This window comes from Paramacrobiotus metropolitanus, unplaced genomic scaffold (assembly GCF_019649055.1).
Source record: "Paramacrobiotus metropolitanus isolate TYO unplaced genomic scaffold, Prichtersi_v1.0 Parri_scaffold0000284, whole genome shotgun sequence".
NCBI classification, from domain to species: Eukaryota; Metazoa; Tardigrada; class Eutardigrada; order Parachela; family Macrobiotidae; genus Paramacrobiotus; species Paramacrobiotus metropolitanus.
In genome coordinates, this window is record NW_026570504.1 from 29180 (window position 1) to 52539 (window position 23360).

At 50.1% G+C, this 23360-nt stretch overlaps 1 protein-coding gene across 1 annotated transcript; it reads left to right on the forward strand.

Annotated features, from left to right (window-relative positions):
* The first annotated feature begins 445 nt into the window (after positions 1-445).
* On the forward strand, positions 446-3707 carry LOC129601840 (uncharacterized). The gene is made up of 6 exons (XM_055500752.1): positions 446-571; positions 821-911; positions 1007-1294; positions 1431-1557; positions 2323-2989; positions 3108-3707. Exons 4-6 carry the CDS (start codon positions 1463-1465, stop codon positions 3156-3158), a joined length of 813 nt encoding a protein of 270 aa, XP_055356727.1. The 5' UTR covers positions 446-571; positions 821-911; positions 1007-1294; positions 1431-1462; the 3' UTR covers positions 3159-3707.
* The last annotated feature ends 19653 nt before the right edge of the window (positions 3708-23360 follow it).

Consider the following 23360-nt stretch of genomic DNA (forward strand, 5'->3'; position numbering starts at 1 on the left):
AAACTTTGTTATGAAAATCTTTCGATCTTTCATTTTTTGTAGCTGCTTTTTATGAGTGTGCAAATGTTCTGCGAAATGTCAAGCCGAAACATAGTCTGCAGGTCTCTGCCGTTTTGATGTTTTGAGTTGAAGGGAGCACCATGGCTGATCCCAAAGGTGGCAAAACCAACGTGAGCTCGCGCTGTGATTTGCGAGCTCTTTACGTTTTCTTAACCACAAACAAATACCCCGAAGGGCTCACTGATAGCCAAAAACGATCCATCCGTCGACGCCGACCTAATTTTGCTGTCATTGGAGACCAGCTGTTTTTTACCGCTGCTAAATCTAAAGGGCTCGGTGGCAGTGCGCTTCCAGCTGTGTTGTTTGATGAAGCTGAGATTTTACGAGTAACGAACGAATATTACCGGTAAGTTTTTAATTTTCTTGACATCGTTATCTGCTCTGAGAAACTTTGGATGTGTTTCTTGTCGTAAGAAAACAGTTACGCCGTTCTTGTGCATTTTCCGTAAGATTATCAGGTCCACTGTCATGCACTTTTATTTTACCGGTTACGACAACGATATGGCGGAAAGTAAGCGTCGCCGTAATTACATCTTTTCGTTTTTGTAAATAAAAAAGGACAAGCAAAATGAAGCGCTACTTACCGGTAACGAAGACCATACTGCAAAACGAAGACTGCCTTTTGAGAGCTTCGTGCAAATCTGACTCTGTAATAGATTGATTTTATCCCTACTTAGTAGGTTTACACTCTCTACAAAATACTTACTGTAAAGACCGTAAAGTTGACTGCTATTAAGGCAGCGTCTCCTTTTTGCTGCAGAAACCTGAGGCATGCCAGAAAAGACGCTTTGCTCGATACAATTGGGCGAAAATATTTCTGGGATGGAATGCGTCTTACCGTTGAATCCGTGGTACTGTTCAGAGTTTTTTTAAAATACAGCCATTTAAATTATTATTTTTGAATACAAGAAGATGTGATTTACAAACAATCTTTTGCTCGCTTTAGATAAATGAGTGTGAGGTTTGCAAGTCCCAAGGAAAAGGGCTCGATGCCATTAAGGAACCGTTAACAGCAGTAGCCGTCCCACCCCGGCCATGGTCTCTGTTGGGTTATGACTTGATTATGTTGGAGGAAACATCAAAAGGCCATAAGTACCTGCTGACCATTATCGACTATTTTTCGAAATTTCGCATCGCATACTCTATCAAGAACAAAGAGGCCCTGACAATTGTGAAAAGCTCCATCACACTTTCTCTCTTATTGGAATTCCTGAGTCGATTATATCTGACAATTGTAATGGTAACTCATCCATTGCTTAGACCTTGTGCGGAGCTGACCTTTAACTGTTGTTTATGTGGAGAATAATAGTCTTCCAAAATTAGTTTTGGTATGCACAAGTTGAAGTTAAACCATGAAGTTACATTTGCAGGCACAGAATTCAAGAACGTTAGAAACGAAGAAATGGAGCGGTTGTTGGGCGTCGAGCATCGTTTTGCCCAACCGCGGCATCCCCGCACGTGCGGGAAAGTGGAAAACCTTAATAGGCAAATTAAATGGTAAGGATTATGGCCATAGACTTCATAATACTGCACACAAGCTGCGCCACAAGTCTGTCCACATGGACATATGCGCCATGGCAGCATATGTCTACACCCATGTAAGTGTCCGTCCGTCGGTCGCTGCGATGACCCTTCATACAAGGGCACGGAAGGCCGTACATGTTCAAGGTCTGCAACGATCGTGGTGTTCTGTACCAGTACGGTCTGTCCGGCAGGGTGTTTTCACCGATTTTAAAGATAATGGTTATCTTTTTACTTTTCCGCCTTTATGTCAAAACGATAGCCGGGGCACAGTCCCCGCAAATAAGAAGGCTTTATCAAAAAATAGAATAATTACGATAAACAGCAAAATTATATTTTGTTAGAATAAACACTTGCAAAAAAAACCGGTAGTACAAATATTTTTCCTATAGTGTCAGGCGTTAAGCAACTCATTGCCTGAGCGTGGAAACGTGTCTGCGGCATGGAGAATCTTACTGCCAAATTGAATTTAATAATAAGCCTGGTCCAGTTTGAAAAATAAATCATCGCATACTTCCTGCTACGCTTCGGTCATGCAGATATCGTCAAAGAGAGCGAATGCACATTCGCAGTTATATTCTTGCACGTATCGTAGAAGTTAACATTAAGTAGAAGTTGCCACCCATTTTGCATTTTACGGAATTTAAGTTCATAGTCTACGGTCCGGCGAGTGCACGTAGAGTACGAGGCGGCTATACCTAATTTTAATTTCATGGTAAATATAATCGTCTCTTGCTATAGGGACTTGAATCGACAGGTGACTGAAAAAGGTGGTGAATGGTGCGACCATGTCGGTGCTGTGATCTGGGGCCAAAACAATAAGGCTCACAGTGTGATAAAGGAAATCCCCTTTGAAGTGATGTTCCGTAGAAAAGATACGATTCGCAAGTTTCCCACGCTTACAGCCACCGAGTTTGGAGTAGAAGCGGAGCAACGATTATCTCGCACGCCGGAGTCGGATGCGACCAGCCAGATTTTAATCCAGACAAAAGAATCTGAAGCCATCGGGTCTGGTGACGAAAGTTCTGGCAGTTGCAAACGACTGAATGAAGGCGATGAAGATGTACAATGGTTTAGCAAAATTTCGCAAAACATAGCCGCAGGAAAGCGGAAGCAAGACGCAGCTTATCAGAAGCTGCAAAAGAATAAACGAAGTATTTTCCCTGGCATGCTCGTACGCCACAAGAATATCAAGAAATTTCGTGGAAAGCTGGAAGGCAAAAGTGTTACCAAGCCAAAGTTTATTGGACCCTTCAAAGTGGTCAAGTTGTTAAACAGGGGTCATAAGGCGGTTATCGAGTCGTTACTGGACAAGTCAACGGAAACAGTAAATGTTAAAGACTTAAGAGCTGAAAATCTACCACTAAGATGGAATTTCAGCAAAAAGCAGGAAATGCGGCCGAAAAAGGTATCGAAATTGTGCAGCTGGTTTCCCCTCAGCTTTATTCATACTTTTTCTGCACAGGTTACCACTTTCGTATGGTTCATCCAAATAATTATGTTTTTCACATGTGGTTCTTTTCAAGTTGAGATGCCGTCGAGTGCAACGCCAGAAGCGCAGCAATGCAATGAAGTGACGGAATCTCCACCAGCAAAGGCCCCGAATATGCAGTCCGGGAAAACCGTCCGGCCCCGAATATACAGTCCGGCAAAACCGTCCGTCTCGAATATACAGTCCAGTATTACCGTCCGGCCCCGAATATACAATCCGGCAAAACCGTCCGGCCCTGAATATACAGTCCGGCAAACCGTCCGCCTCTAATATACAGTCCGGCAAAACCGTCCGTCTCAAATATACAGTCCAGCATTACCGTCCGGCCCCGAATATACAACCCGGCAAAACCGTCCGGCCCTGAAGATACAGTCCGGCAAACCGTCCGGCTCTGAATATTCAGTCCGGCAAGCCGTCCGCCTCGAATATACAGTCCGGCAAAACCGTCCGTCTCGACTATACAGTCCAGCATTACCGTCCGGCCCCGAATATACAATCCGGCAAAACCGTCTGGCCCTGAATATACAGTCCGGCAAACCGTCCGCCTCGAATATACAGTCCGGCAAAACCGTCCGTCTCGAATATACAGTCCAGCATTACCGTCCGGCCCCGAATATACAATCCGGCAAAACCGTCTGGCCCTGAATATACAGTCCGGCAAACCGTCCGGCTCGGAATATACAGTCCGGCAAACCGTCCGTCTCGAATATACAGTCCAGCATTACCGTCCGGCCCCGAATATACAATCCGGCAAAACCGTCCGGCCCTGAATATACAGTCCGGCAAAACCGTCCGCCTCGAATATGCACTCCGGCAAAACCGTCCGTCTCGAATATACAGTCCAGCATTACCGTCCGGCCCCGAATATACAGTCCGGCAAAACCGTCCGGCCCCGAATATGCAGTCCGGCAAAACCGTCCGGCCCCGAATATACAGTCCGGCAAAACCGTCCGCCTCGAATATACAGTCCGGCAAAACCGTCCGGCCCCGAATATGCAGTCCGGCAAAACCGTCCGCCCCCGAATATGCACTCTGGGGTGTGCAGAAGATCGAATAGAGCATAAAAACCGGGGTGGGCAAAATTTCCGGCGGACGTTTTCTTGGACCGTCGGACGGTTTTACCGGCTTACAGGCAAAAGCGTCCGGCGGACGGTTCATCGGTCCGGACGATTTTGCCGGTTAAATACGTGTAAATGGTTTCCACGTTGGGCGTATGGGTCCTTAGGACGAAACCCCCGTTGTAGGCAATTTGGATGTAAAGCATGACTCTGGACTTGGACAACCTTGGGCCCTGCCATTTCACGATGAGCTGAAAAGCCAAAGCTCCTGTAGCGTGAGTTGTGCCCGTTTGGGACAACGCCTGTAGGTCGGCCTTAACGAATGCCCATCCTTTGTCCGTGTTGGAGATTTTCATCCGTTGGCAAGGAGCTCCGCTCGGATATTGCCTGGCCACTGTTGAACTTGGTGGCTCGATGTAATCGATGCGCGCTTTCTCCGGGATTGGATCTGGCAGGGCATGAGGCATTTCTCCGTAGTCCGATCAGGAGAGAACGTGTCCATTACGTTGGCCTCTCCACTCTCACTCTCAGAGAGAATGTCCAAGTTAGGACACTAGTGGTTCACTGGTTCTGAACCTATAAAACCACCACAGAACCAAGTACACACTCACTTGCCGGCACGCTGTCACACTACCACTCTACCCCGTGAATCAGGTGAACCTATAGAACCACATAGAACCACCATTGAACCACCACAAAACCAAGTGCACACGCACTTGCCCGGCACGCCGTAACGCTCCCTCTCTACCCTTTTTACCACTTGAGCCTTGTTGAATAAAAATAAAAAGGAATTTCAGGAACTTCTATTTTGGGACAAAGTTTAATCCGCCCGGTGGGGCATCGGGAATTGGATTACATTTTGAAAATTGTTGAAAGCGTTTTTTTCAGTTTTTTAATTTTTGTCGTATTAGTGGTGTCAGCACTGTCAGGATATTGCTATATTCCTCTCAAATTGACACATACTTCACTGAGTATGAAACAATCTGTTTTACTACGTATAATAGATTTTTTGTCATCCGGTAAAAAATCATTTAAGGTGAGTACTTGGAAACGTTCGAGGAAATCTAAGCGCGAAGATCTATCGTAAATCGCGCTTCTTAGTTAACTGTACAGCTTACCCTTTCGAAACCCTGGGGCTTTGCCTGCGCTACGCACAGTAAAATGCGCAAAACAACTGTTAAATCCTAACACAGCAGTAAAATTTGTGAACGAACTTGTATTATTGCGCGAGTTTAAATGTCTAATGAAGTGGCACAATCAATAGGATATACTTAAAAAATCCTTAAAAAAATAAAAAACTTAAACAGAGCAATTTGCATAATATTGTAAATCTGCTTATGTCAAAACTACCGGACACTGCCTGCACGAAATATTGCACTGAGAAACGGAAGCGCTGCTTCTTTTGTTTTCGCGGATGACATAGTTGTTTTTCGTCCTATTTCCCACGCCTCGGATTGTTTGTTGTTACAGAACGATCTATCCGTTTTGAATGATTGCCTCACAGATAAACAGCTTTGTCTTAACGCTGCCAAGTCCGCCCACGTTCAGTTCTCGAAACAGAAGGCTCCATCCTTCTCCTATCAGTACAGTATCAATAATATTCCCGTCCCAAAGTGCGACCATGTGAAACACCTAGGAATTTTTGTTGATCAAAAACTGAATTTCAACATTAACAGCAAAAATGTCTCAAAGAAATGCAACCGGAAAGTTAGCTACATTAATCACGTTTTCGATACAGTGACTACGGTGCTCGAATACGACTTTTCGAGCCTTTAGTCCTTTCAGTTATTGTTTATTGCTTTTTCACCACGCATCCATTGCTAAAGAAGTCGGCAAAAATCATTGAACGTTGTCAGAGAAGGTTCACTAAAACCTTGCGCCTCGGCAATAACGTGTTGAATTACGCAGGGCGTTTGAAAGAGCTCAAATGGGATGACCTAGCCAAACGACGCTTGAAAAAAACACTAATGTTCATGTACAAATTGGTTTTTCGGGTGGTTCCAATGGGTGACCTGATTGTATTGCCGCTAAAGTTTTCTGCTGCGGTGCTGGAGTCTGTTGCAGGGTACACCAGGATATCAGAACGTCTGATGAAGCATCCATGTCCAATCAAACCGGCTCCGACAACAATTTGTGGTAGAACGGTGACCACCGCCCATGAATCGTATCTGAACCGCGTTGTGTCCGTCTGGAACGATCTTCCCTTACAACCCATTGCCTACGTTACTTTGAACGCGTTCACTGAAGTTCTGAAGACAGTGAGCTTGAAGGATCTACCCTCAGTTAAAGCTTTCAAAAAAAGTGTAGTGTAATTACCGTTCTTATTTCAATGTTCTCTTTAAAGCTTTTTGTCTTGTTATACGTGGGTTATACCTATCATAGTAATTTTGGTTGCGAGTTAGGTGCAGAAGTTACCAAAAAGGCGATTACGTGCGTAAGTGTCGGTGCTTTCCTTTTTCCCACAGTTTTATTACGGAAATGTTTTTGAAAATGGTAATTTTACTAATATGGGTGGGTTTTGGTTTTATGCATCGACCCCAGCGCGATCGCCTCCCCGCCCTTTTTCCACAATAATAGCAACTTATCGCAACCGTACCGACAACATGCAGTTTTAAGTGCTTTTCATGTGCTGATGTTTGCTTTTGCATGTGTTGATGTTTTTCTGGTTTATGCTTGTTTCCGCTGGCTTTCAAGTTTTCGTGGTATTGCATTTCGATGTTATTTTAACATTTTGGTTTGTTCTCCGCTGTCCGAAGCTTAGAGGGGGCAGTCGCTTCGTTGCAAGGACAATAAACTGCATTACATTACATTACATTACATTACATTACATTACATTACATTACATTACATTACATTACATTACATTACATTACATTACATTACATTACATTACATTACATTACATTACATTACATTACATAAAAGCGGGGTAATAAAACAGTACTACCTCTTCTTTCATTATGTACTCGTATTATCGCCACTGCAAATACCAGCTATGTACACCACCATTCCCGCATGCGCACTGCACCAAAGGTTTTTCAGTTTATTTACTCTGAACGCTGCAAATACGAAGAGCGCAGACGCGTACTTAGGAACATGCAGACTAACACGACAAGACCACAAAAAAATTCGAAGTGGCTATTTTGCCGCAGTGTTTGCTGCTAAATAGCCAGTTGGCTATTTAGCCGCACTAGGGTGGGCAAAATAGCTTGTTGGCTATTTTACCGCACGCTGCGTTAAAACAGCTTCTCAGCTATTTTGCCGCACTATGGTCGGCAAAATAGTCAGTTGGCTATTTTGACACACCATTATTGTAGCCTGTCTCGCCGCGCACTTTCAATGCGCTCTGTACGGTAAAGTGTCGGAAGTTCTGTAAAACAGCGTTACTTGCTTAAAACAGCGTCTAGAGGTCCAGAGGTTGTCCCGGGGGTTTCCAGTTCTTCGCCGGTAAAGCCGGATTATCCTCCGGAGATGTCGGTTTCCGGACCGGTGAAGTTGGGTTAGTCACCGTTGACATGCGCTGTAAAGTCGTCCTCTGGGGCCGTGCAGTCGTTCTTTTGGTTGACATTCGGCTTAAGTGGGTACCATGCCACCCTGTTGGGGTGAAGCCAAGTCGCCCCAGTTTCTCGAAGCCGCGGCACTATTTGGCGCCTGGTGCACCATTCCGTCCCTAAAGAAATCCGTTTATTGTGGCACCAATTGGGCGCTCAAGACCGGATTGAGGTTTCACTGGGCTCACCGCATTCTCGCCTAAAAAACAAGCTGACCCCGGACTCAGCTTTAATTGGCTGACAAGAAGCTCTGTTCTGAGCGTCCTTATAGCGGTCAAATGGGTTAATCGGGTAGGTTAATTCCTGGTCCTCAGGTTTGTCCTTCGGGTCTGAACCGGTTTGCTATTCCACTCTTGGCCTTACCGTAGCTCAAAAAAACGTCCCCATACCGGACTTTTCTGTGACTCCGTTCTTTAACATGGGAAGCCACGGGTTGTCGGAAAATACTCTTCGGCTTTTTCTTTACTGGTGCCGATGCCTCGGGCATCGGGATGGACTTTGTCAACTTTGACAAAAACTAATACGTTCTGCGCTGGTATTACCTCAACGGCGCTATGCCCGGCACCGGTTCGATCTTGACAGGTTTGATGGTTTTCACCCGTTTAGCTTTAAACGTATATAAACACTGCTGGCTGCTTCTGGCACCGGGACAGAGGTTACCATCGGATTGGGAGGATTTAAAGTCCGGTCGGCAGATTGCTCCGTCGGGACTTTGCATGATGGCCTACGTTTCTGCGCAACAAATCGGTTATGCTGGAGACCGACGGGGCGGCTTGGGTTATGGCGTGCTCAGTGGAATGGGTAGTTGCTCCGGTGTCATTCTGCTCGGGCGTAAGCCTTTTTGCATTCAGCGACTGTCATTGCCGCTGGCGGGTTCCTTTCCCTGGGTCCGTAGGAGGCAACCATGTCCGCGGTTTATGCAGACGTTTCATCCAAAGCTTTACCGAGATACTCTTTCGCGGTTTTGACCAGCATTCCATACGCTGTACTGTACAGCGTACATGTGTACAGCCTGTACACATGGTGAAGAGTCCAGAAGGTATTGTGTCCTGGGAAATTGTAGCGCGATGTCTCGCTGAACCACGAGGTCCGATGGCCTTTACGATGTTTGTGGCCCTTTTGGTTTGATCGACCCGGCGTCGCCATAGGCACCGGTCGGTCACCATAGGCACGACGTTATTGACGGCAGACAACCCGTGAGTCACGGCGACATTGTTGGCACCGATCAATCGGGTGCCGTTATGGATACCAGACACCCCGGCAGCGTTATTGCTATCGGATTATAAGGCCTTGTCCCGAATTCGAAGCGAATCTCGCTATGGTACGGTTGCTCAACCGCACGAGGTGGCTGTATGCAGTGGCCACGCCTACAGATACGGTACGCGAAGCCACCTCGCGAGGTGGAGTTGCTGTATCGAACCGAGATTCGCTTCGAATTCGAGACGAGCCCTAAGACTCCATTTTGGGTGCCATGTGGTTCAGTTAAGATATTCTTATCATGTTGAGACCCACTGATCTTGATGCCTTTCTTCGTTCGGGAAACCGAACTTGTCACGGATGGTCAATGACCATATACCGAGCAAAGCGACGGCGTTATCGTCGTCAGTCGGTCTAATGGTACCTGGCGTTGAGGTCGAACGACTATGTTATTGTTTCCGGGTGGCTCGGTTCTGTGCAGTCTGTCCATGGTTCTCTTGTCGGGCCGCAGTTCGCTTGCGCAGTTGTTGGCAGTGTAAGCCAATCTAGCTATGGTTAGTTTCTGACTTTTACGGTTAGTACGGTCCCGTTCTGGGCTTTTAGTCCGACAAAAGTTTTTTTACCGGGCGGTAATTTATTGGCGCAATCTCGGTTTCTTGCGCTTTCCACGTGACGGTTTTCTGATGCACAGGGCTATCCTTATCCGGGTCTTTGGTTGGTGGCAGGAGGTCAGTTGAGCCACCGGTGTTCACTGACCATACAGGTTTCCCGTCGAGTAAACCGGAGGAATTCCACCAACGTTAGTGGTGTGAAAGGAAACCAGTCCAGGGTATGAGGGTTGCATAGATACCGTAATTATCGAATTTGAAGCCCCCCAAAATACAAGCCCCCCCCGTAATTAGAGCCCACCCCTAAGGTCGTTTGAAAGTTATAAGCCCCCCGAAATAGAAGCCCATGGGCTTAATTAAATACCGTAAAGCCCATATTAAAAATGCCAAAAGCTGGTTTGAAAATTGAAGCCCCCCTAAATACAAGCCCATGCCCGTAATTGGAGCCCACCCCGTGGGTCATTTGAAATATTTGTAACCCTGGGCTTCTAATTCGATAAATACGGTATACCAAAAAAAACGCCATCCAACTGGTATTTCGCTCACTTTTGGCCGGAGATTGTTTGGCAACGCTCTTGGCTAGGGTAGTACCCACCGCCGTCCGGTAGGCTCCCTACGTTGGCTCCAGTTTCGGTGCCGGGTGGCAGGGCCGTAGCGAGGGGGGTGCGCACGGGCGTACGCACCCCCCTCCTCGGCTAACTTCTGAATTTATTTTGCGCCCGAATCTGGCGCACGGGCGCGCGGGCACAAAATTCAAGGGATTTTTTGAGGGCGCAGCGGGCGCCGAAATGAGTGCGCCCGTGGCGCAAGGGCGGTTACTGTCGGCTTTGCAACGGGAGCAGAGCCATAGCGAAGTCCAGGGAAATGCGGGGCGCAAGGGGCGCAGACTCTTAATTATACGGGCGCAGTGGGCGCAGAACGAACTTAAAATGGGCGCAACTGGCGCAGCCGATTTGCGCACCCCCCATCCTTCGGACCTCGCTACGGGCCTGCCGGGTGGTAAGATGGGGACACCTTGTAACCTGTCGCTCCTCGTGGGCACGGCGGTGCAACCAAAGGTTGCATGGTTCGGGTTTGCCGCATCTATTGGGCCACCGACATCATGACTCTGATGCCAGATCATGTACTAAGCCCCGGTTCGGGTAACATGTTGGGACGTACGACGTGTACGTAACATGTTGGGACGACGTTGGGACGTGTACGCGCATGTATCGCTGAGATGGTTCCCCCACATAAAGTAGCCGCAGAGTATACTTTTTTGGATTGTCCCGTGCCTGAGCAGATTTCTTTTGCTCGTTTCCAGGTTCTGTTGGTTCTGGTTTAATTCCGGCGGGTTCGGACCATTTTGGCTTGTGTTTGCCCTTCGACCCCGGTTATTACTGGCGCCATTTCCGTTGCTGCTTCCTGCGTTGTAACTTTCGTTTGACTAGTGAATCTGTTACCGGCTGATTCCACCATTACCGCCGTAATAAGCATCGGGTCTCGGGTTTGCACGGGCGGCATCCCTATTGCGAACGCACGCATAGCCCGCTCCCACTTTTGGGCCTCTGGCGCATTCGGCCGATGGCTTTCCCAGTCGGCATATCGCACTTCGCTTTTCTGGCGTTGAATTGTCGAATTTGGTTCAGGAAGTCCGCCGAAGTTTCCGGCATCCCAATGTCCAAGTCGCACTATGATGCCTGTTCGGTTATTCTGTAAGTACTCCTGGGCCAGCAGTTCCGAGAGACAGCTACGTGAATTTATGTTCATTATGACAATGAAATATTGCTCCGGCGTTTCTTGCCCGAAGCGGTAGATGTGGTTGCTCATCTCCGGTGAAGCGTTCGCTAAACGGTCGCTTGATCTGTAAAGCCATTCATTGACAGGCGAGCTTTCTTCACACTCGAATGTCGACTGGTTCCCGTACCAGTCGATGGCGGAACCAGAAAGTGCTGCTTCCAGTAAAGTCACGTCGGCTTCATCCAGTTGGCCGTTCTGCACGTAAAACCGTCGGACAGATTTACCCATCTATCTATGTCAGCCCGGTCACCGTCACACTTCGGTAAACGGGACGCGGTGAATACGGTACAGGCAATCAGCCGGGGAATACTCACTGCGGTGCGATGCGGAACGGCACAGCCGGGATTGGCACAGCCGGGAACGGCACAGCCGGGATTGGCACAGCCGGGACTGGCACAGCCGGGATTGGCACAGCCGGGATTGGCACAGCCGGGATTGGCACAGCCGGGATCGGCACAGCCGGGATTGGCACAGCCGGGATTGGCACAGCCGGAATTGGCACAGCCGGGATTGGCACAGCCGGGAACGGCAGGATTGATCGGAGATGCCGAGTCTTTTGGAATTTGGCAATGTGCTGTTAATGTCCGGACGAACAGGACGTCCGAACGGTTTGGTCGTCAAACCAACGACAACGTCCAGGGACCAAAAATGTGCGCCGTTTATTTTGCCCATGCAACTTTTTTTGCGTTTTTGATGCGCTAAACTTGTGACAGCTGTTTTCAGCCGCACAATATCGACTGAGCAAGAAATACAGCTGAACAGCACGGTGTACGCCCAGACTGACAAAAAACTTTGGTTGGAGCACCAATAACGCCAAGATACCCGTTCGTTGAGGGAATAATCTTTCGCGCCGCAGGCTCTTTTAACAAGCCCGGTCCCTTCAATAAGCGAAAACCACACCAGTTATAAGAAAGAATGCCCGCTCACCAGTCAGATGAGAAAGTAAACTGGCTCACCAAGTGTAGCAGGGAACGACTTTGCGATCAGCCATCTCTATAGCTGTAAGACGGCGGATGATAGTAATATCGAACATTTGAGGCAGGGAGGGCTTTTGCGATCAGTCTGTGTCCGTCAACCACGGGTTCTCCGCCTCCTTAACAAATCCGTGTAAGGAAAACACATGTACTTTGCAAGCACAGCGGCATCAGGCCAAGGACCTTTTGTACAAATGAAAGAACCAATACCACGCAGTACGCGAGAAGAGAACAAGAGCCAGTATTGGACAAAATCTGGATACGATTCTCGTAGACTCTTCGAGAGTAAGTAAACCTTGCTTGAAGAATGGTATTGGTATGACAGGGCAGCGTTGTTATGGATACGTAACACGTGCGCATAGTAAGACTGAGCTCGTATATCCAACGTGAGCGATGAATGCCGAGCCATGCTGCGGTAGAGGAACGAGCTAAGTGGCTCAGCTCGTGCGTGTATCTCCGCAATAGATGGATAGGGCAGCAAGGTACAAGAGGTGCAGAACAGTATGGGTGCGTGCGCTGGCCGCTGGGTACAGCGGGAATAGCACACAGTCGGGAGTGCGTCTCACACTGTCACTTTTGCCGCCTTTCCTAAAAAGGTTCTAAACTGCTGCGGTATGGTGCCCAGTTTCCAGTCCGCGGTTCCACCAATGTTGAGCATAAAGAAGACTTCGGAAAATACCGTACAGGCGACAAAGGACGTTTCGGTTCTCTAAATTGTTTCCTCTTTACAGTGCGGCAAAATAGCCGACGAGCTATTTCAACGCAGTGTGTGGTAAAAGAGCCAACAAGCTATTTCGCCCACCATAGTGCGGCAAAATAGCCAACTGGCTATTCCGGTGCAGCGTGCGGCAAAATAGCCTGAGGGCTATTCAGACCCCTATTGTTATACTGCGGCAAAATAGCCATAGCCAAAAAAATTACTACTGTTAGAGGCACGACAGCCTGCGTGGTAGATACGCCACTTTGCGTATGCGTACCAACGCACAAATGCTGATTCGCCCTCTCTTGTACGTACGTGAGTGACTGCACTGCCCTCTCCGCCCAAGCGGATCTACCGCGTGCGCACTCACTGAGCATACTTGCTCTCTCGTTCCTCTCTCGCAGTATGACTCAGCGCTTATACGCTCGCTTTGGAATTGGATACGAGTCCAGTCTGCGCATCACATCACACATGTCTGGACAGCACGACGTTGCCGCCAGCACTTCTTTCTCTACATTTCATTACGCGATAGAACATGCTCTCAGACACTTGACGTGTTGATTTTCATGCGAGACATTGGCCTCTTTATTCTTTCTCTCCCGCAATCACGCGGTATTTGCTCCCTTTATTTGTCAATAAAGACTTCTGTGAGCTCCCTGCGCTTGCCTGTTATATGGTAAGCAGATCGTTCGGTTTTCTGTCCACCGGATCCTTTGAAGAGACGGTAAAGGCATGATTTCGGAGAACCTGAGGAACCTGAAGGTTGTTGTCGGATTGACTGCAAACGCAGTCTCTGCTTCAGCCTAGCCTCACTGTCTCGCGATTGTGGTAGCAACAGGTTGACCGCAAAAGCGATCCCTGCCACTCTTACATTGCCCTGTCTCTCGTCTCTTTTACACAAGACGAGCGACTCGGCTGACTGCCCTAAAAGGATGAACGGGAAATGCCCCATCTCAACTGAGGGATCAGGCTCAGACGAGAGCCTGCAGCGCGAACGGACAGCTTCTGCTAACAGGGACCTTCATCTTGAACGGCGACTCGCAACTGTAAGGGCGGTTTTCGACCTCCCAACGGCGGATCACCGACCTGCAGGGACACCAGTAACATACCGGTAAAGTCCTGGTTACAGGTCGACACAGGTCGAACCTAGGTAGCATTCCTAGTTTCTAACGGCTGAATTTAATTTCTAACAAAGAAATTTAAGTTTTCTACGGTGAAAAGTTAGTTTTAGTCGGAGAAACCGACCTAGAAACTTAATTTTACCGACCTAACGGACCACTCTGGATAACCGACCATAGGTCGGTCATACTATTACTTTCCACTTTTGACGGACTTTCCACCGTCAGAAAAATTCCTGAATTCTCGAAAACGATTCCTGACGGCTTAAAAATTAACATTTCGACCAGAAAACATCTCTGATCGATCTAAAAATAATTTGTTTTCCTGCGGGAAATAAGCGCAAAATCGCCGAACTTCCTTGGGACGTCAGAACGCACGATTTTCAGTACTTTGAGGGCAGCCAATCGGCGTGTAGGGAAACTTCCATAGACTTAACATATTCCATGAAGTGCATCACTGTGACGTAGGTACAGCACTAGTGTACTGTAACAGTATGCGTACTGAGTTACAGACACATCAACAACAACATCAAGTCGGACCATCCTGACCCTGGGAAGTTCCTGAACCAAAGACGTTCTTGATTCAATTCAACATCCCCACATAAAGGATTGTTGAATTTATTGCACAGAAGCAACAAGTCTCGCGTCGGTTCCACTTGAACCGACCAACCAGGTCGGACAACTTCCACCGACCAAGACCGGACAACAGCAACCGACCTCGAAGGTCGGTCAACATCAACAGAAGATGGAGGTCGGACAGCAGTCACCGGCCAAGGAAATCGGTAAAGCTCAACCGACAACAGAAGTCGGAAGGATCTCACCGACCAGGAAGGATGGATGTCCATCGACCAACCAGGTCGGACCTCAACCGACAACACAAGTCGGAATTGAGGTTGGGCAGCTCCAACCAACCTCGAAGGTCGGACAACAGTCGCCAACTAAGCAAGTCGGTCAAGTACAACCTACCTCCCTGGAACAGAACCCAGTAGATAGCAGGTCGGAAACGGCAGTCCAGCTGACCAAACTTCCGGTCAAAATGGGAGAAACAGAGGCGCCGCCACGAAGTGGACCTCACCCAGCCGGATCACCGACCAACATACCGATGCCTAACGAAAGGGCTATTTCACCGTTAAGTCGACCTTTGCCGACCGGATACAAGCCGACCCGAGCAACAGAAGCTCAACCAACGATGAAGTCGGACAAGTCGCCAACAAATCGACCTGTCGGCCTACTGAAGAAGCAGTCGCCAGCAATATTTGAACTCGGCGACTCGGGTAGTCAAACTCCACCACCATTGGATGACGTTTTCGACGCAACGGAAATGTAACGTCCTAATTGCGCAGATGGATTCTTCCATACGCCGGTGAAGTCCCACATGGACGATCACAAGTACCAAGCCAGAGCGCTTGAGTACACGGCACAGAAGTGGATTGCGTCTACGCCGCCGGAGAAGATCGAGGACATCGACTTAGTCCGTGCAAGGTGCCAGAAGTTAATCACACAACTTGTGCTACCCGATCAAATTGTCAATTCCGCGCAAGGTCAGATATCACGATCACGACACCCATAAACTCGAACGAAGGAAATGGAAAAAGGAACACGCGGATGCTAACAAAGCTATAGCCGATCAACAACGACGAATTGACCGGCTAGAATATCACCTCAAGAGGTCCGACAACCCATATCGTTACGACTTCGAAGAGGTCGATAAACTCAAAGGCACACTGGAGCGGTCCGTGGAATCGGTCTTTGAACTGAAAAGACAGCTTGCCACGATGGACAAAGACCTGGCTGATACACAAACAGCACTGGTCCAATCGGAACTAGCAGCAGGGACATTCCACCAACAGCTGAACCAGGCCAACGAAGAGGCCGAAGTGTACCGGAATGAGGTCGAAAGATACATAGTCGAACTCAAGCAGGCCGACAACGAGGTCGACCGGCAACGGGAACTGATTGAAAAACTTTAGACCGAGATGGAAATTCTCTTGGCCAGGGCCGGACGACAGTTGGCCCTGGCTCAATAATGGCTCACTAATAGCTCACTAATGCCAGCGACCGGATTCCCGTGACCGAGTAGGGCCATTACCAACCTCGCACAGGCGAACGCCCAGCTGACCGACCATGTCTATGGACTTGACGACGTGCGGAAGGAGGAACAGAAACTCCGAGCACAGCTGGATACAGCTTGGCGGAAGCTCAGAAAGTGAACTTCGCAACAGAATCGCATCGCTCACCTGGAAACCCGCCGCGAAAACGACCTGTACAATTACGGCCTCGACGCGGACACGATATGGACACGGAGGTAAGATGCCTCCAGGAGGAAACTTAGCACCTGGAACAACCAGGGCAGAACTTCCATCCTACAGGAACTCGATGGCAACGGATTACTATCCGTCGCAGAAAGTCCGTAACCTCCTGTGAGACATCCAACTCAAGGAGCCCGAGAAGAAGGAACCGACCTTCTTCGTGGGTGTGGTTACAAAAAACATAGTGACTCCACTGGAACTGGAACTTCCACTCACTGGAACTTCTCCGCAGCAACAGCCTCTGCCTCACCACCCAGAACCGGAACGTAACACGTCCACTGCGGCACATGTGCCAACGTCGAACGTGCCGACACCGACAACTGCCACAGCTGATATTTACACAAGTATCACGAACGCAACGCAAACAAGGATGCATGCGCCAGCGCCCACCATGTCCCACCCAAACGGACAACCGCCCAACAAATGGGGCGCAGGACGGCACTGGGAGAACGAACAAGTTCCCACCCCAACATGGATGACTTTGGCCGCTTGAGAATAAGCGACTCCGATTATCAGCGGGCCCGGGCTAGGTCATACAGCAATGACCTTCCCCAAGGAGGACAAAGCGGACAACCGAATCCGGAGCGCCCTCCCGCGGATCACCCAGAAGATCCTCAGTATGATCGAGCGCCTCCGTTCCGACCCACAGAAGGTCGAGTACCGCCAAGAATGCCGTACAGGGGTCAATTCGGAAGAGTTAACGACCTCCCTGCTGGGTTCTATCAGCAGAAACAACGGCCCCCACGAGCATCAGCTCCTCAACCGGAACCTTACCCGGCCGGATATCCAGACCAACAAGGTCGGGGATATCCAGGTCAGCCTAATTACGGATACCCGGATCAACAGAATCATGGCTATCCAGAACAACAAGGTCCGGGATACCCGGAACAAGACTGGGAAGCAAACCCTGCCCCACCGCCTGCCGTGGATGCCCAACAAGCGGCTAACCTAGCCGGTCGGGTATTCCAGGAAACGATGATTCGCGTATGTCCCCGCGGACGCAAGCAGAAATTGCCGGAATTTGACGGCGCCCACAACAAAATCGAAGGATGGCTGAAACAGATCTGTCGATTCTACGCGGAAGCAGGGCATGGCATAAACCTGACCATACATTCAAGACCGACCTCATCTCGCGACTCGAAGGCCAGGCCGCACAATGGCACAGGGATACCGCCGACAGCGAACCAGCCGGAGGGTGGCCGGTCAACCTATGGTTGGCTAAGCTCGAAAAGCAGTTCGCGGACATGAATAAAGAAATCAATGCCGTGACCGCCATGGCGAAACGAAAGTACCGCTTTGGTCAAGAGATACCGGAACAGTACTACGACGCCACGATGAACATCAGGTCGCGATTCGACACTATAACGGACTAAATGGCACTATTCAACCTGGAGGAAAATATCCACGAACCCAAGCTACGAGAAGCTTTGGAGATTCGTGTGCCGGCGACCCCGGTAGAACTGCGTGACTATATACGTCGTTCGTCAACGGAAAGGAGATGTACGAAGTGGTGAAAGGATCACGGGATACAGACTATGCCCGGGTCCAAGCGACGACGCCGACACCAGCTCATTTACCGCAAGTGCCAGCCCAAACGACAGTGTAACAGCCGTACATGATGCCGGGATACCAATGTCCACCGGCAACATACGTACAGCCGACTCCACCGATGACGCCACCAGCACAATTGGCGCCAATCCAGCAACGGACCTGGGCCGGAGTGGCAGCTGTCACCCTGGCAGCACCCCTGCCAGCAGCGGGAGCCCCATTGAACAACTACGGAGGCCCAAGTCCTGGCTCTGGAGGTAATCAGAATAACGGAAATTCTGGCTATAACCAAAACCCAAAAAAGGGATACTCCGCGTAAGGCCACAATCCCACACAAGGATTCAACGGCGGAGGCTATGGTTGCCGAAGAAGACGTGGCGGCGGAAATCGGGGCCGCGGTAACTTCTCCAACCGCGGCGGAGGCGGAAACCAACAGGGCAACAGACCTACACAAGCACAACAGAGTGCTCGACAGTTCACGACTTACGCGGATAAAATGGAACAGTTGTTCTTCCAATGGACGCTGGCGGACAGCTTCACTTGCCCCTTCTGCAAGTTTAGCAACTATGACCAGGCACGCTGCGCATTCGTAGGCACTCGGGTACAAGACAACCCGAATCGCCGCTCGTACGAGGATTGGCATACGCGATACTTGACGGGAGAACCGTTGGGATCGGCCAACCCGCTCTGCGCACAAATAGTGCCGTCCCCCGCTCCAACGCCAACAACCAGCAAGCCGGCTCAGGAAATGGGTCAGGTGGAAGCCGCAGGAATAGCGGAGGAGGTCAACAGGGATCTCCGGAACAACGGAAACAGTTACCGCCGCACCAGCTTTTTGGCTCGCCGTCGCCCAACAACGGGCCGGCTCGGGGAAACTCCTCGGGAAACGCCTAAGGTCGGTGAGCCCCGGTGACCCATTCGACCTCCAACATCCCACCAAACCACCGGACTAGGATAACCCCACTAACCAACTGCATCATAACCGGAGAGAATCGCCCACACCTGCAACAGAAGACGAAGTCATCCAACGACTAGATGTACTCGTCGGACAACTTGGTCTAACTCACACCAGTACGGAAGCAGAATTCGCAAATGCGTTGTCAGCCTCAACAGAAGAGGCTGACAACGCATTTGCATCCGCATCCGCCAGAACAATGGCAGAACGACTCGGGATTTTTGTCAACAACGGCGAAATCCAGATCCGGGCCGGAACGCAACGAATGCCCGACCCAACCGACCTAGCGCATCAACTTGGCGTTGGAACGTCGGAGGTCGGAAGGCAGAGATTGCCCGGAACGGCCGATCCGATGCATCAACTTGGCATTGGAACGTCGGAGGTCGGAACGCAGGAAACGCCCCACCTACGCAGTACGCAGCGCAAACAATGCGACTGCACCGACCGCCACAGAAAGTGACGCAGAACGGACCTGCCACGGAAATTGGACCGGACTGCCGGTGAGAAGAAACTCAACCGAGCAGGCCAGACAAGGGCCAAGACGCGGAGGACCGGGACGCCGATTCACGCAAAGAGGCAATAGAAACTACCCGCGAGTTTTTTATCCGCACGCGCAACGGATCGATAGGCTGCGACAATAGCAGCCTATGATATGACTTAAGAACCGGTCGAATATGAAGAATGGGAAGCAGTCCCTCTGGAAGCACAGGTACCCACTTACTCTCGACCGGAGGCAGTAGACCTCTTCCAACCTCAGCAACGACCGCCAAGAACAGTAGCTGGATCTCGGACGTTTGTTAAACTCGACTACATGTGGTCACAACTGGGACCAACGGAAGCCTGTGTGGAAGAACGAATACGAGAATAAACCGACGGTTCGAAACCGCCAACGTGCCGGAGGGCGGAGTCATGAACCGACCCGAAGAACAAGAAGTGGTCCAAACCGAAGTGGAACCGATTCAAGGCTCACTGACGCCAACTGACTGCGGAGCGGTTTCTTTGATTCCCGTCACACCGACAGTACGGGAAGCCACCTTCGAAAAAGGGACATACAAGAAACCGAAGACGTCAGAGCCTGGACACACGCAATCCAGACTGGTCTGGATTGCGTGTGTCCAGGCGAACCAACGCCCACAATGGCGATGCTCGATACCGGAGCTAAAACCTCGCTGATCGAGAAGCGATTTTGCGAACGAAATGCCTAACACTGCAACCTCTTGGCCATTATACTCAAATACTAGGCGTAGGCGGACAAGTTGCCTTCACCGTAAATAACAGTTGCACCGTACTGGTAACGCTGCAAGGATTTACGAGCCATCATGCTTTCCAAGTCCAACCAAACAACGCGGATATCCCAGTGCTACTTGGATGTGGTTACTTTAATTCCAAGGGAACGAGCTCGAGGTCGGAGCATTTGAGCAGGCAGACATGGACACTTCTAAAATACCAGCGACCCCGCAAGACGGTCAACAGAAGCCGATTGCACGACCTACCCAACCGGCAACTTGCCAGGGCTCTCACTCAAAGATCCTTCCACGGGTGAGCGTACGCCGGATGGTCGGACAGTCCACCAACCAGGAGGATTGGGATCACCAAAATTTGTAAGGAAGTCAAAAGCGACAGACGACTCAGAAGAGAAAGGTCCACGGAGACGTCTCTTCTTCTCGAAATCACCTCCACCAGTCCGAACTAAGGAACAACTTCTGGAATGTTTGAAGTCGACCCCTGCCGCCTATACCTTGGAAATGCCTCCCCAACCGGGACATTTATTCACCGATAAAATTTCGATGATTGTGTCAGACAGCGGGCAAGTGAAGTAAAGAGAAGCAGCAAACGGCTGACGACTTCTCACGAGAGTTCCATAACGACCCAGCCCTGAAGCATGTCCAGGACCTGACACGGTCGGAACAGGACGTGAGTGTCGACATCGCATTTCCAGAGGACAAAGAACTCTGGAACTCGCTTAAGTCACGTCGCGCCAGCCTTGTCGGGAATACGGAAGAAGTCCGTAGGGAACACGAACGCCTCACCCAAAGGATGGCAGAGGTCATGAAACGAATGGGAGAACGGTACCGGGCAGAAAAGCACCGACCAGCGGCACAACAACAGGCTGCTACGACTCGGCAGAAACTTCTTGCGCCGGACCCAAAAACGACCTCCAGGACAACACGTCAACTGGTCGTCAGATGAAGAATCCCCAACCGGTACGGGAACCTTCCGTGCAAGTCCAAGACGAACCATTACTGGACTCGAAAGTGATTAACCCGGCTAACTCGGCTAAGTTGTCACGGAGAGAAAAGAAAAAGGCTAAGTAAGAAGCCAAGAAGGAAGCCGAAAAGGAGGCGACCAAAGAACCCGTAAAGGGACCGACCAAACCGAAGTCGGATCCTTCAGTCAAAATGCCAAAACCAAACCCGGCTAAACGACATACATCCTCCGACGACCTCGACACCTCCGACGCCGGCCCACATAAGCTGGACAAAAACAAGAGTGCTAGAGCGAAGCGCGTATATGCAGCGCGTTTATGACAGCGAAGCAGCCGAAATACGGATGCAGGCATTAATTGCCAGCGCAGGTATGACGGCGAAAGGTCTAAGCCGACGCCTAAACCACCGGCCAAGGTAACGAAACCTTCCACGTCCAAGAAACAGTCGGACGAGGAATCCGAACAACCCTCGGAGCCCGATGAAGAAATTTCCGACCATGGAGAAGCCGATCCATACGAAGGATTTAAAGGCGATCGAAACGAAGAATGGAGCCATGAAGAAGACACTGATGCGTCCCAATGGCCAGCCTCTGATGACGTACGTCAGCGGCCACCTGATGTTCCACCGGGCGAGCAACCAGGCGGATTCCACACAGTTCGACTTCACGTCGAACTAGTCCGAAGCATTAGGAATGCCCGAACAGAAGGCCGAGACGTGTACCAGTCTTTGGTGTGCGACTTATCAACTAACTTACGGATCGTAGGTCGGACCTCACCTTTGCTCACACAAAAGCTTATGATGGCAATAGCGGCCTGGGCCCTGGACTTTGGATAAGCCGTAGCGGTCCACCGACAATGGGGACGGGTCGCCGAGCTGATCTTACCAGACATTATCCAGGAGCTCAAAAGTGCCGCGGCCAGAAATCAAGATGACCTCCCAACGAGAATCTAAGATGCATCGGGTACGCAAGAAACCCTCCCGGATCCTCACTACTACGCATTGCCCGTATATACAACGTTATGTACGAGAATAGTCAGGGAAACATCGATGCTATAATCGATGTCCTACGACCTGTCATCGCCACTATGGTGGCAGAATTCTCCCTTCATCCAGACGAACGCGGAACGCGGTGGCAGACGAACGCGGAACGTGACTTACCACTCCGATACACTGTACCGCGATTTTTACCGGAGCAGCAACGACGCGAATTTAACCTCCGGATATCCTTTGTTAACCTGCAGCGCTCTCCCGAAGTTACCGAGATGATCGTTGAAGAATACAGCGAGACGGATGAACAACCACCCGGGGAGGCGACGGATATTTTGAACATAGCACGAGCGTCTGGTATGTCGTCAGAGAAACGACTACCGGCTGACCGACCTCGGGCACCGTTTGAATCGGTCACATACATTAACACCGCCCCGGCACCAAGACAAGCGAGCGCGGCGAAGCCAGGTCGGAACGCAACAGGACGTTTCGCATCGAGAGACACACAATCTCTCCTACCGGCTTCACCAATGGAAGCTCCACCGGCTCCGGAAGGCAAGACTCCACGGAAGCGTCAACCTAAACCGGACAAGTCGGCGAAGACCAAGAAGAAGACGCCCTCCGAAGAGGAGGACGAGAATGAAGAAGATGAAGATGATGACAACTATCATACACCGGCAGAAGGGTCAGAGGACGATGACGACAGTCAACCTCCACCAGCTTCGGCACCACAACAACAGGGTGAACCGGAGATCTCCGATACTCAGAACGATCCACCGGCCGATAATAGCAACAATGCTGATGAGCCGATGGAAGAGGATGACGGTGGTGTCTACGTCCCCCAACAATACCGTCAACAAGCACGGACAACACCGGATTTCGACCCGAATCAACTCCTCATGGAATGGAACGAGGATACCCAGGAACACTTACCGAATGAGATTCCGAGATTACTGACCGTACATGTTAAATACCCGACAGTAGCCATCAAACGAGCTCAGTCCTTACCTCCACGCGTCTCGGAATACGACCCGGGATGGATGTGCACCTTTGCGGCTTTGAAAGCCCTAGCGACTTGTGGACCGAAGTTTGCCACACCGAAGATCGCCTTTAAACTTCGCAAACATTGGAAGATGGGAGACATCGGTGGAGGTTGGTGGCAACTCAGCCAGAGCAACGTGTACCAGTGCTGTAACCTTGGGTATAACGAAAGTAAAATTATACGGACGTACACCAACATCAAGCGGATGTACTACGAATTCCCACCGGAGAATCGAGATCCGGCGCCAACCACTT

What these genes read in the sequence shown, in the direction of transcription:
- LOC129601840 (XM_055500752.1), top strand. Translation starts at nt 1,463, where the DNA reads ATGGAGCGGTTGTTGGGCGTCGAGCATCGTTTTGCCCAACCGCGGCAT. An exon ending in CTTAATAGGCAAATTAAATG is followed by an intron (nt 1,558 to 2,322) that starts GTAAGGATTATG and finishes CTCTTGCTATAG; the next exon opens with GGACTTGAATCGACAGGTGA. An exon ending in AGGAAATGCGGCCGAAAAAG is followed by an intron (nt 2,990 to 3,107) that starts GTATCGAAATTG and finishes GTTCTTTTCAAG; the next exon opens with TTGAGATGCCGTCGAGTGCA.